At 36.6% G+C, this 13,371-nt stretch overlaps 1 protein-coding gene across 1 annotated transcript in view; it reads right to left on the bottom strand.

Moving 5' to 3' along the window:
• Window positions 1-8: 8 nt before the first annotated feature.
• LOC136415041 (uncharacterized) overlaps window positions 9-13,371 on the bottom strand; it is a 181,252-nt gene continuing 167,889 nt past the window's right edge. Inside the window, exons 3-14 of the mRNA XM_066399401.1 lie at window positions 9,821-9,962; window positions 7,840-7,907; window positions 7,612-7,750; window positions 7,435-7,556; window positions 7,060-7,299; window positions 6,811-7,005; window positions 6,467-6,652; window positions 6,073-6,147; window positions 5,887-5,985; window positions 5,009-5,134; window positions 4,650-4,952; window positions 9-4,453 (exon numbers count right to left, since the gene is read on the bottom strand). Of these exons, the coding sequence (XP_066255498.1) occupies window positions 4,353-4,453; window positions 4,650-4,952; window positions 5,009-5,134; window positions 5,887-5,985; window positions 6,073-6,147; window positions 6,467-6,652; window positions 6,811-7,005; window positions 7,060-7,299; window positions 7,435-7,556; window positions 7,612-7,750; window positions 7,840-7,907; window positions 9,821-9,962 (1,796 nt within the window). The 3' untranslated portion in view covers window positions 9-4,352. The remainder of the gene's footprint in view (window positions 4,454-4,649; window positions 4,953-5,008; window positions 5,135-5,886; window positions 5,986-6,072; window positions 6,148-6,466; window positions 6,653-6,810; window positions 7,006-7,059; window positions 7,300-7,434; window positions 7,557-7,611; window positions 7,751-7,839; window positions 7,908-9,820; window positions 9,963-13,371) is intronic.

Raw genomic sequence — 13,371 nt, 5'->3', positions numbered from 1 at the left:
CGGCAATTATTTTTCCTCCTCTCTATTTTCATAGTCAAAATATAAGAATTATAATCCTTACACATGATAAGCAAAAACTTGGACACACTATTATCTGAGAAATGCAAATATCGAAGTAGTAAGTAGAACAGAATCTTTTACTATATCTTTGAAAGTTTACATGAGAAAAGACAATTATTAATATTTCGTGAATTTCACTTAAAGGTAAAAACTACAAATTGTGGCTTAAATTAAGGAGTCGTTGGGTTTTGGTAAAGTGCACATTGAAGTTCAACCAATGCAGAAATTATTGTAAGTAAACTAACTTTACCAGTAAAATTTACAAGGATGCCTGTAATAGCTTAAGTTGTTCAGGTGGACTAATATGTTTATAGACCACCTAAGTAGTTTAAAAAGGCTGGATAGGCAAATCGATATAAAGTAATCTGGCTGAATGGGTGAATAAGTTCAGCGGAACTTTAATGTGCATTTTAGTACATCAGCTAATCTACTACAGAGGAACAAAAGCGTATACAGAAACAAAAATACTATAACAAAGAACGCATAATAAAACTCATAAACCACCTCAAAGTGAAGGTGAACGATTGACGGTAAACGCTCAAAGTATACTCAGGGGTGAAATGCCGATTCACTCTATACCTGAATGATGTTTGATCTTGAATGTATTTTTTTATTTCACGTATACATTGTGGGGTGCAAATGTTTGAATGATTTTAATTATCAAGTTTAAACAGTTAAATCATGATTACTTTAAATTTTTGTTGTTTATACAGGTATTTCTACAAAATATTCACGGTAGTCAACTTTTTTTCGCTTTTCTTAAAATATTTTTACAATGCGTCTGGTTGATGGTGGCTATGAGCCACAACACATGTTAGGTACTAGCTACTTCTAATTACTCATTAGTCAGTTGTTATTTTTTTTAACTATTTTATGGGTACACTTTTTAAAGTGAATTTTGTAATGCCGAAAATTTGTATTATTTATAATTGTAAACTTTCTTTGATGAGACAGATTTAAGTAGATTAGATAAAGAATATTTCTAAATTACAAACAGTTTAGCGATTTGTTTTCACCACAGTAGAAATCTCTAGAACATACCATTTTTTCCCATTTATTCGACTTTGTGGCTTTTGCCCTTTGAAAGATGGTAATAATGCAATTTTTAAACCGTCAAACGCAAAACACTAATGGTGAAGTACTGCTCTGGAGAAACAGTACAAGACGTTCCGTATGCTTCTGAAAAAGACTCCTCAGATCTTGATTGGTATTAGGATACGTACCTGCACTATGGCGGAGTGAGTCGACAATGTAGTTCTTAAAAAGTGTGGCGATGTTAGTCATGAAAGTAAATTCTCCATGGTCAAACTGGATTCTGGAACGATGACCTTTGAAGTGAGTCGACCGTGTATTTTTTAAAAAGTATGACGATCTTGATCATTGAGCTAAATCCTCTATGGCAAAACTGAACTATATGCAACAATAACTTACAAATATGAGTTGACCGTGTGTTTCTTAAAAAGAGTGTCGATTTTGGCCATGGAGGCAAATCCTCCGTTAAGTTGAATGTAAAATAAAAAATTCTTCAAGATCAAACATCATTAATTTATTGCACGGAGGATCGACGTTTGCTCTGAGTGTATTAAAAAATGTTAAAATCATAGCAATAATATATTATTCTGCAAATATATTGGCGTACAGTCTTTTTACATTCATATATTACAAAAAAGTTTCATATAATAGGGAAACATCGTACTATTATTATAACACATATATACAAGAAATATACAAAATAAGTCTTAAAAATATCCTATTACGTTTACGTCTATATTTTAGTGTTTAAAAGTTGGTTTTAATGTGCTGCGCCACGGGCCTGGCCCTAAAATCTCTTTAAATATTATTATGCGTTTAAAACTAAGTATATCTTTACAAAAATCACATTTAGATAGTTTAAAATCGCCGTTATAGACTATAAGTAAGTAACGATACTCTTGAAATTATTCGGTTACTTATGAGTACAGCGAGTGTGTTCGATAACGAAGAGCCCTTTTTGTTTAGTCAAGACATAGCGTGCTTTAGTTAGGGTTTTACACTGAAATTTGTTATGTAATAAGAAAATGCGAATTAGCATTAAACTGGCCAATTAACAACAACCGCCTTCACAATCAGTCAATAAAAATATTTCATTTGTATGGAAAATTCTTGCCATTTAGCTTACTTTAACAGTACATAATATAAAAATGGATATTCCTTTCTTTTTAATATTTAATTGCAATTCTTACATCTCAAGTTTTGACGATCCTAAATTTATACCCCTATGACCTTCCTGCTTTAACTAATCTATGTCTAAAAACCCGCAGTTGCATATATTTACAAACTGTACAAAATGAGTAAAATTCAGCTTTAGTATACTTTTTTTTAGAATTAAATAGCCTGTTAATATATGCGTTTCTCAGGCCAATTGGAATAGCCAATACTACATTTCAGTTTAGGTACTTACTAAGGAAAACGAAACCATATAGCTTTCGATATTCATGCCCTGAATCTAACTACCCCTTTCTAAGCAATAGATCAAATTTCTTTTTCTCTCTTTCTACCTGTACAGTTTATATAGCAACCTTTTTCTTGCATTTTTAGCTGCTTCCTCTAAATCACAGAACGGTTTTCCTCACATGCCAACAAAATACACGAGTAGTGCGCTGGTTCATGACAAGGGTTCGTTTCTATTGCGAGACCCTGTTTGCTTCCGAATTTATTTTTATTTCCATATTTATTTACAGAAACCTGATTAATGTTAAACAGTCAACACACAACACCTGTTAATTTACAGAATCTTCCAAGTAACAGGAACGTTTAGTAGCAGATAGATTCAAAATTTTAGTATTTCTTAGTATCAGAGTTGCTACTTTTTTGTTGTTCCAAAAATAGCTTCAGACATCAAAAAATTATCTCGAAGAATTGAGCAGAAGAGAATTTGTAAGGTGAAAATTTCAAACAGACTCAGTAGTCCTAATTAATGTGTTGTGTCTCCATGATGAGGAACAGAATTTGAGAAATCTGTTCCTGTATAGTTAACATTTCTAGAGATTTTTCACTCTCTGGCAATATTGATGATAATTTACTGTTGTTGAAAGACCCTGTATTAACAACGCAATTAAATCTTTTTTTCGGGTTTTTACGACTTCGCAATTTAGCATCGAAAACCCTCGTCAAAAACCTAAAGAAACAACTTTCAAGGATTTTTCCTTACGAGCTGCCAAATTTTTCTTTGGACCCTGTTCCAGGTAACCGATAATCTATTATAATAAAAATAATATAACAAGTTTTCAAGATATAGAAGTGATATTATAGCACATTCGTTGTATCGAGTAAGTGTGACGTTTCATTAAAGATGTGTTAAAACTCTCAAAACCTCTCAATTTTATGAGATTTTTCAGGAGCCTTGCAGCCTTTAAATTTGGCAACTTTATAAGATATGCCCTGAAAGTGTTTTAAACCTGTTTCGAAAAATGTTTAAAACCTTGAAATTTATACAATAAAGTTATAGGTACACAGAGCCCCAAAGCAATTGCTTTCGTTAGTCAAGTCATTATGGGACGCCTTGTATTTAGTAATACCCGAATCGTTTTGCTTAATATTGTTGGAAAGTTTTCTGATTTAACCACTTTCTCAATGAGTTAAAAAACATCTCCAACTTATTTTTATCAAAACGATACTATGAACAATATACACTTAAATTCTAAATTGTACCTTTTTAGGGTGTCTGAAATAAGGTGTTTGGGAAAAAATAAAGACTTTTTTGAAATGTCACGAAATAAGAATAGTCTGATTTCAGACACCCTTGACTGTTGACGTCAACTACTTCTGTAAAATGGCAAACCGTGCTATTGGCAAAATGTTGTAGAAAAGAAACTGAGTATCTGATAGAAAAAGTAAAAAAACTGTTGTGCTTAGCATTTCACGTCAAACAGCCATGTACACACTTAAAGACAAATAATGCATATCTAAATAGGTATTAAAAAGCCCAACAACATGAATCACAAATATTCTTGTAGCTCAATTTCATTCCCGTATTTTCTTTGTCGATAAAAACCATTTTAAAAATTGACCTATATCATATACTTAGACAGGCAATTTTAACCAACAACCACTGGAAATGTGGCTAAGATATGAGTTCCATATTGCAGAAACAAGCCTCAACAAGAGATTTTTCTCTAGAGAAAACCGACATTCGAAGCGGTTATACGTTAAAATTGGACAAATTAAAAAGAGAATACCTAGATTTAGTTCGTCATTTGGTAGGACTGGGCCACTTAATAATCGCTCAGCGTGTGGAGCACCGCAGCTCTTCATCATCTCAAAATCAACGCCACTGAGAAGGAGAGAATGATCAACGAAATGGCGGGTATTAAAATCGGACCTGCGTTGTCAGAAGTGGATTGATCGCATGTACCTGCAAATCCAAAAATTTTTGATTAGCCATGTAAGTAAAATATTCTTTATATGTTTATTGAGTAAACGGAGAGAAAGAATTTCTCCCTTGTTTTTTGCCACCCACAATGCTTTTTAGCTACGACAAGACTCACCGGTCAAAAATCGAAGCATTTGATTCCCTTCAAAGATGCAACAGAACCAAAATTTTCACTTACCGTTGCTTGTAAAATTCAAAGCCCAATTGCCATCGATTCCGGGCTTAACATGCCTATGGCAACTTTCACCCACTTTCGACATTTTCAAAACTAGCGGGCCCACGCTCTTCCCCAGCCCGCCCTCAATGATCGGCTCTTGGGGCTGATTGGAGAGCTGGAAGATGAAGCAATGCCTAAGGATGTTCTCTTGATGTGTGGATTTTTTTGAAGAAGAAGACGAAAGAGCCGGAGAAGAGGAAGGAACTGCTGTGGTGATAACGTAGGAGATCCCGTCTTCTTCCCAGCTGCCGTGGCAGGAGAAAGCTAAAAGATACATGTTAGCCCGATAACTGGTCTATTTTGTAAGGGGGTTGACTTACCATTGCCGGATTGCGATGGGCAGGTGGATTGGAACTCCATCTCGTGAGATCCGCTGCATCCTACGGAGAGACGTTCATATTCGTTGGATATGCAGTCAGGTTCTGCTTTGTTCATTTTTAGATCAGCTGTAAAGGCAGAATTAGTTAGGTAATGAGTAAGTAATATAACTACAAAATCGAAATTTGCTAGCAAATCTGCTTTGCGGTCATACCATTAGTGGCAATTGATTATTTCAGATAGATGGCGAATGAAATTGAACATAAATCGTCACCGAATAAATCAGATAATTGATGAAATTAAGCAAAAAATGAGGTTTGGTTTTGAAATGTGAGTCAAATGTTGATACCCATTTGTTGACTTTAATGAATTTTTAGCGTTTATGCAGAAGTGGAGAACAATGAATATGAAGTAGGTAATAAAATTACAAAATGGAAATTTGCAAGCAAATCTGTTTTGCGGTTATTTCGTTGATTGCATTTGATTATTACAGTTAGATAGAGAATGAAACTGAGCATAAATAGCCACAAAATAAAACAGATAATTGAAGAAATTAAGCAAAAAATGGTATTTGGTTTTGAAACGTGAACAAAATGTTGATATTCATATGTTGACTTTGACTCACATTTCAAAACCAAATTAAATTTTTTGCTTAATTTCTTCAATTTTCTGCTTTATTTTGTTATTATTTATACTCAATTCTCTATTTATTTGTAATCACCATTTGCAACCAGTGGAATGGTCGTAAAGCAGATTTGCTTGCAAATTTCCATTTTGTTACTTTATTATTTACTTCATATTCATTGCCCCTACTGCTGCGTAAACGCTAAAAATTCCAAGCTTAAAGACTTTCAGGATATTAATGGATCGTGTTTTTTACCTGGTTGATCTCGGCGCTTCCTCTTTTCCAGGAAAGTGTTGCTTTGACTTATGGAATATCTGCCTAAATGGGGACATTTTTTGGTGTGGAGAATTGGAGCTACATAAGTAAAAAAATAATAATTAATATTTTTAATTATAACAATTTCATCCAAACTTAAAATCAGAACCGTTTTGTAAAACTTACCTACTAATGTTGTGTATGGAATATTCATCGGATCAAAATTTGTGCACGCCTCATCCGGATTTTCCACGTAGTTTTCTGAAAGAAAATTTTCCTCTAAATGATGTTGCAAATCGTCCAATTTAGCGGACAAAGAGTGAAAGCCTTCATTACGAATTAACATCCTATCAAATTAGACATTGTTCGTCTGAATCAAAGCGCGATGCATTCCGCACAACCGGAATCGGATATCATTGAACATCAATAATTCAAATATTAATTAAACGGTGATGATGAAATTACCAGAATATGACCGGCAAACGTCCGTAAATTATACATAAATCCACCGTTACACACAGCGGAGTCTATGGAGCTTTGACAAAATTGTTGATAAATTATTAAACAGAAATATATTTACCCGATTGCTGAATCTCCATGATATTGGAATCTCTTTTATAGAAGACCATGCAGACGTATCCACTATCGCATCCGGCAGTGACGTGGGCGACTATTTGGACTTGTTTGTTGTCCGATTGTTGCAGGATTGCGTGACAAACTAGTCGCATTTCGGAGCTTTGCTTCTTTTGGTCTTCTGATTCGAATCCTATGAAATAATCCGATGGAAAAGGTCAGAATGATGTGAGATATTAAACCAAAGAATGTAATTTTTAGTTTGTTTTTAATTCATCTTTCTGGATATTTGCCAGCCAACGACGATTCATATAAAGATGTCGATTCTTAATTGAATTTTGTTTAACTTACCAAAATCCTGGAAAGCATACTGTGGTTGTGCGAAATTTTGGTGTATTTTAATTGGCTTAGCAGTCTCATCATCCAATATCTTCAACGTGGCGTTTTTCTGGGCAAATTTGTAGGTCTTGTGATGATCCAGACTCACCCAAGTGTGGTGGATAGTGATCCATTCTGAAAACTTGCACCGTTTATGCTGATCGTCCACTGAAAAAGAATTTTTGTTAGTTCGCGAAAGCAGGTCTATTCATAAAGCCATACCAATAGTGAGCTTCATGGTCCGGCTACCTTCAGTGGGGCTTTGCAAGCCTGAACATGTAGCATCCCCCGATTGGGCAATGTTGTAGACGATTTTCCCGTCTTCCTTTCCTCTTTGGTATATAAAGCAGCGGTACTGGTCCTCGTCTGAGGTCAAGCTTCTACGGTTACCCTGAGCGATTTTGCCTATCAGGTACTTGGTGGAACCTTCTTTCCATGTTGCCAGACAAATTAGTTCTTCCACTAAAGAAAACGGAGGCAAACGTCATGATAGATACTCAGGGGAAAATAAGTGAAGACTTGGGGAGCAATAAATCACTCTCTCAGTTTATTATTAATGGCACAGTAATAGGAATACTGGTGAAAACTTGCACGTACCATGTTGCTCTGTGCTTGGCACATCCGGACATGCCTGATACTTGAGCACCAATCTTGAATCGTCGGTGCAGCTTTCAGCCCTGCTTTGAGGGTAGCTGCAATCGCCCGTTCCTCTGTTATACCTAAAAAACACGGACACTTCGATATTGAATTAATGGAAATATCACTTGCACCTACCCGAAGGTGAAGGGGGCACTTTTGAAGGGACATTCGATAGGTTTCACTTCAGGATACTTTCGAAACATGCTATACAATGCCGCATCTCCCACTATTCTTGAGCAAATTTCAGCTAACGAGTCTTTGGCTTCACAGTACGCTGAGAAGAATGAAAACAATTTAAATTTCATAACAGATTTCAATAGATCATATCATTGCATATAGATAATCATTGCAATTGGTACTCACTTTCCTTGTACTGAAGTACACTAGGATGCTTTGCATGCAGGACTAGGCACCTGTAGCAATCATCAGATCTGGAAAATTACGTTTGACTTAGAGAAAAAGCAAAGCACTTGCAGTGGAAGATACAAGTTCAAAAGGGGACAGATTTATTCACTCAAGAGGTTGAATATTGTTTTTGTAAATCAACTGCTATGCACCTGTGCGTAGATTTGGTTACATTCCTCAGCTAAGTGACTGAGAGAGGGAGGATTGTGGGTTTAAGAGTAGCAGATTTCTCACTTAAAGAAATTTTGAGAAGAATCAACAGACCTTTACGTACCATTCTGAGGTGTTATCAGGCATGGACCGAAGACGGTCGACAACACAGATCTAGAGATATCGGACTTCGAAGGGAAATCGTAGAGCGTCGAGGTTGCCGCCTAAGACTTTTGGGCTATTAGAGATGGCTTTAGTACAACTCGAACGATTGCAAATCGTTGGTTTGAAGAATATGAAAGGGTGACTGGGATGCATACCGTGTATCGTCGAATTAGACGTTTTGATTTTTTTTCTTTTCGTCCCCATTGGGTGTTACCTCTTACTCTCCAGCATAGACGCATGCGATTGCAATGGTGCAGAGACAGACGTGAATGGGCTCAGGAATAGAACAGAGTGGGTCTTCGGTGACGAATCCCATGTCTATTTAGAGATGCATCATGGTCATGCAAGGGTAAGGAACCTACGTGGTGAAAGACGTGATCTGCAGTTGACGTGGAGAGACATATTTATCGTACCGTGGGGGTAATGGGGTGCAATTGTTCTTGGCAGTAGGTCACATATAGTTTTCATTAGGGACAACACGGTCGCTCTTCGGTACATTCGGGAGGTAGTGGAACCATATGTTGTTCCATACCTTACGCCAATCCAGAACGCCACTTTTTAACAAGACAACGCCAGACCAATTGCGTGGGAGTGTTGCTAGAGGCATCTTATGAAGCAACACCACATTATTGAATATCATGGCCACTAAGATCACCTGATCTTTCCCCTTTCGGAAATGTGCGGGACATTATAGGCCACACGTTGTTGAATTTAGAGCATTCTTCTCAGACTCTGGCAGTGCTTAGGCATGAGGTAGAGGTAGCTTGGAATGAGATACCCCAAGACCATACAGACCACCTCATCAGCACAATGTCTAGGTGCATGGATGAGCGTACGGGAAGCAAAAGGTATTCGACACGCTACTGATTTGGTATCTGGCTGTGATCAAGTGACTTTTCTGAAAACTTGGTCGATTATTTTACCATTCCCTGCTGAACATTTCACAAAATAATTATATTCTAAAATTAACAAAAAAAAGTATATTTTTTGAACTGCACTAAGGCTTAGGACGCTTTGGTAAAGGCTCAAGGCCTGTGTTCGTCTTTAGTTTCCAGGATTGTGTATGCGTTTTGTTCAGTGAAGTATATTGAATAACGAGGTGATGATTAACAAAATGATAAAATCAATTATTTTAAACCCATACAATGCCATGGCAGCGATGCAACGGTCCAAATCGGAACCAAAATAAGGCCGTATTTCGTTCGGACACCTCGTTACAATGCATCATATGCTCATGATAATATGACGACACCTCCAAATCGGCATCATTCTGAAGTTTCTTTAACTTCAAAATTTCTCTTTCACATTCGACTTTTTAAAACGTCAACACGATAAAGTAGATATGAAGATACTTTTGTTGTGCATAAGTTTATCAGGCTGCGTATTATTTGTTCGTCTCCTTGTCGGAAATTGAAATATTTTCGAATACAGGCAGCAGGATAACTAGATCTTTGCATTTCAACGTTATTATAAAATGCAGGGAATATTTTCGGATGAGAGATAACGTTTGTCGCTGGAATATGAAGGCGTACGACTGTGAGATGGAATCTCTTTTCTGCCTTATATCACGATCGAAACAGGGGAAATTAAATATTTCCTCTTCTATTTAGTTATTACAACTTACTTGTCATATACAAGATATTTATCCCCTTGTTCTTCATAGCACTCCCCTTTAGACTCGATGTGTGTGCTGTTGATGAATATCAGTCCTTGGACACCGCTCTGGAACCACCGTCCCTGCCAGGATTTCCGGAACTGACAGCCACCTGCGAAGAATAAATAGTCCCATTAGTTCTTGGAAATGTTTGCTGAGACATTAAATATTAACTGCCAAATGTTCTCCTACATTAGCCCAATCTCATCTTAAAAAAACTACTTTTGATGTGGATATGAAATATTAAACAAAGGGAGCCATTTCCATTAAGATATTATTTATGTATTGGCAAAAGATCATAGAATAGCTAATATTTATATGCATGCATGAGGAGAGACTTTAATATTTCACCGGAGAAAGGGCATTCATCTTGGGCGACATCCCTTCACCGAAATATTCATTGGAACTCAAAAATTAGCGTAGAAGGATATTTAGAGTATAAGACATTCAGCTGGGTTTAACGTTAAGTAATTATTTTTATAAGAGCCTTCTTTAAGGTGAAATTTAAGCCACACGTCTTTCCCAGGGTTGCTTTTGTTTTTTCGCGGCACGGTTGCCACATTTCGAATATTAAAACGCGGCGATGGATGTCCCTAAAGACATGACGGGGCTTATTAATTTTCCTTTTTAAGGCTTATGTTTGCCTTATAAATTATCCATTTGTAGCTGCTTCGGGGAAAAGTTCTGGATGGTTGGGACGAAACTTAAAGAGAAGAAAAGATATTGGCAACAAGGCGTAATAAAGTATGCTAATTTATTAGGGAAAAACACCTCGGTTTAACGCGTAGGTAATAAGGACCGAAGGGAAAACTCCAAGAAGTTCACCTTAATGTGCACTTAATCTAATTTATTGTTTGGGATACTTTGGGGTCCCAAGAGTCGGGTCGCGTTTTATTTGATTATGTTAACTGGAGAAGGAAGGGTTGGGATTCTTTGCCAATTTGATCTCCTAATTGGTTATCTCATCAAGGTATTATCACAACCAGGCATCTTGAGCGGCTGATTGTATTTACGCAATATTGGTAAAGGCCGCAAAGTGGACTGACGCATTTGTATGTTTGAGATCAACGAGGTGGCTCACAATAGCAGCTGAAGCATTATGCCGATTCATTGATCAATAAATCTATAATACAACTGCTCTTGGGGTTTCCAAAAGATCCGCGCTAAAAACTTTATAGATGGTTAAAATTGGGCACCTCTCTCTTTGGAAGTTTTCAAGGAAATTTAGAATCTTTTAAGGCGATATTTATTGCTCTTATCCGCAGATATGGACTCTCGATTGGCCTTGGATTCTACCGTTGAGGTTCCGAAATCTTACAAACAAAATTTGAAGAATTTTCGTTTCAAGCGACTTTCAAAACGTCGAAAATCGATATGAAGTAGAAGCAGGCAGTCAGAGCTGATCGAGACGATCAGCCTGATCTGACGTTTTTAATGCAATTTGCTTTCTGGATTCCCAAAATATCGGGGCTTAAATCCAGATCCACAATCCAGATGAATCTAGATATTGGTACATTTCTCCAGAAGAGAACACCAAATCGAAATGATCTTTTATTCTATGCTTGCAACGAGGTCGTCTATGTTAACCGCCGTTTCGGTCCCTCTCCCAAGAACAACAATGTATTACTAAGAAGCTTAATGGAAGAATGAAAAATATCGGTCTGTATCTTCTCGACAACCCTACCTCTTCGAACTTTCTTTACACTGAAAGACCGTATCAGTCAAATCTTCATCATGACAAAACCGGGAGTTTGAGAATACACAGATTTATTCACAGCCATATACGTAATGCTGATATCACGAACCTCATTACAGGTTGCTGTTTCCTCTACGTACCTCCTTCACTTCTCACCCTGATTCCACGGTTTAATTTAATTAATTTCTAGCATTGTTCCAAACATACTACACATTGCTCACAAAGTTTATGGTTTCTTGAGCTTCCTTTGTTCTCCAAAATATTCCATTAAAGCATTTTTGGAGCGCAAATTCTTGCTCTTTTTGGAAAGAAACTCATTTTTCAAATCAAAAGTCAGCAATATAGGAGTAATCCAAATTATAAATATGCATTAACGGCTGGAAATAAAATAGAATCAAAAAGTCTCTTTACTGTCTCGAGATTATGCCTAACAATCAAATCTCCAGGTAATAATAAAACACTTTCCACCTCGATATGTAATGTACCATGGGTTTCAACAGGACTAAAACTAATCCCATTGTTATTGAATGGAATATGCGTCCAGATAACGTTATGACTAGTGTTTCGATGGTCAGGGCAGTAATTAACTCGAACCAACTTAGAAGCGTTATTAGAACCGAATAGGTGGGAAATTATAGTGTGCCGATAATAATTGCATTTTCTTAGTTGATACGCAGTGTCCCAATAAATTAGTAGCTGATAATTAATCGAAAAATAGACTTGATTGGTCAGCAACCTTATTAGTTCTGATCAGCACAGGACAGGTATGAATTCAGTGATTCTTCTGAGTTCGCTTCAGAACCAACGGAAAAAAATCTGCATTGTTTATCCCAGCGGAGACAAATCTCATAGTAAAGAAATTGTATGTGAACTAACTGGTTAAATCCTTCATTTTTAAATTATTCTCTTTCGGTAATTTATATTCATCTCTAAAATACCTTGAAATATTGCATTCCATTGAATAGTGAAACTCAGCTACCAACATGCTGCACCTCCAGCATTCGCCCTTTTAATCCCTAAAGTGGGTGCATTGCGTAATATGTCACTGTCAGATCGATATGTGATAACACAGACAAATAATGCGTATAAGTATACTCTACTGCTGTTTCGGAGAGTATAACAGAATTCTTTCGATTCAATGCTTTTTATTTTGACGATAACATATCGCCACGAGGGAGACACGAAGGAGAAAAAGATCGTTTCAAGGGCATTTGGAAGGTGGCTTACATTAGGACTAATTAATAATAAATCCAATTTACAAACGGGGGGCGGGGGGTAGGGGAAACTTAAAAAATTACCCTTGTTCTCCCTTGTCTGTAACTACACAAAGAATACGAGCGCCCTTTCCCGCATAGTTTCGCCAGTATCATTCGGATAATTACGAAATTTGAATCCGGGAATGATGATGGTATATAGCCGGATTTTCGACTCCGGAAGCGGGTAGGGTTGATTTCTGGCATGATAATGCGCTCTCAGTATTTCATCTGGAAATTAAGCCCCTAAAAATGGACCTTTTGGTTTAGTTAACTGTACGTCTGCTGAACGGTAATATGTTCTATGGACGAATTAATATGGCAATACACATAACTGCAATTTCCGTTGATTTTAAAATGTTACGAAAAACAAGAACTAACGGCAACGTGGCAATGTTCACTTGTTTCTTTCTGTCAAACTCAGAAACGTCAATTTAACGTGTGTTAGATGAACAGATACACGTCTAACATTGCTAATAATGTTCCAACTAATAATTAAGTACGATGTTTTATAAGTACCGCAATTTCGTTAGAATGAATTTTTGTTATAGCCTATTCGTTTTCCTTAGCTC

This window comes from Euwallacea similis, chromosome 19 (genome assembly GCF_039881205.1).
Source record: "Euwallacea similis isolate ESF13 chromosome 19, ESF131.1, whole genome shotgun sequence".
Classification (NCBI taxonomy): Eukaryota; Metazoa; Arthropoda; class Insecta; order Coleoptera; family Curculionidae; genus Euwallacea; species Euwallacea similis.
This window is presented reverse-complemented; position numbering and strand designations above follow the sequence as displayed.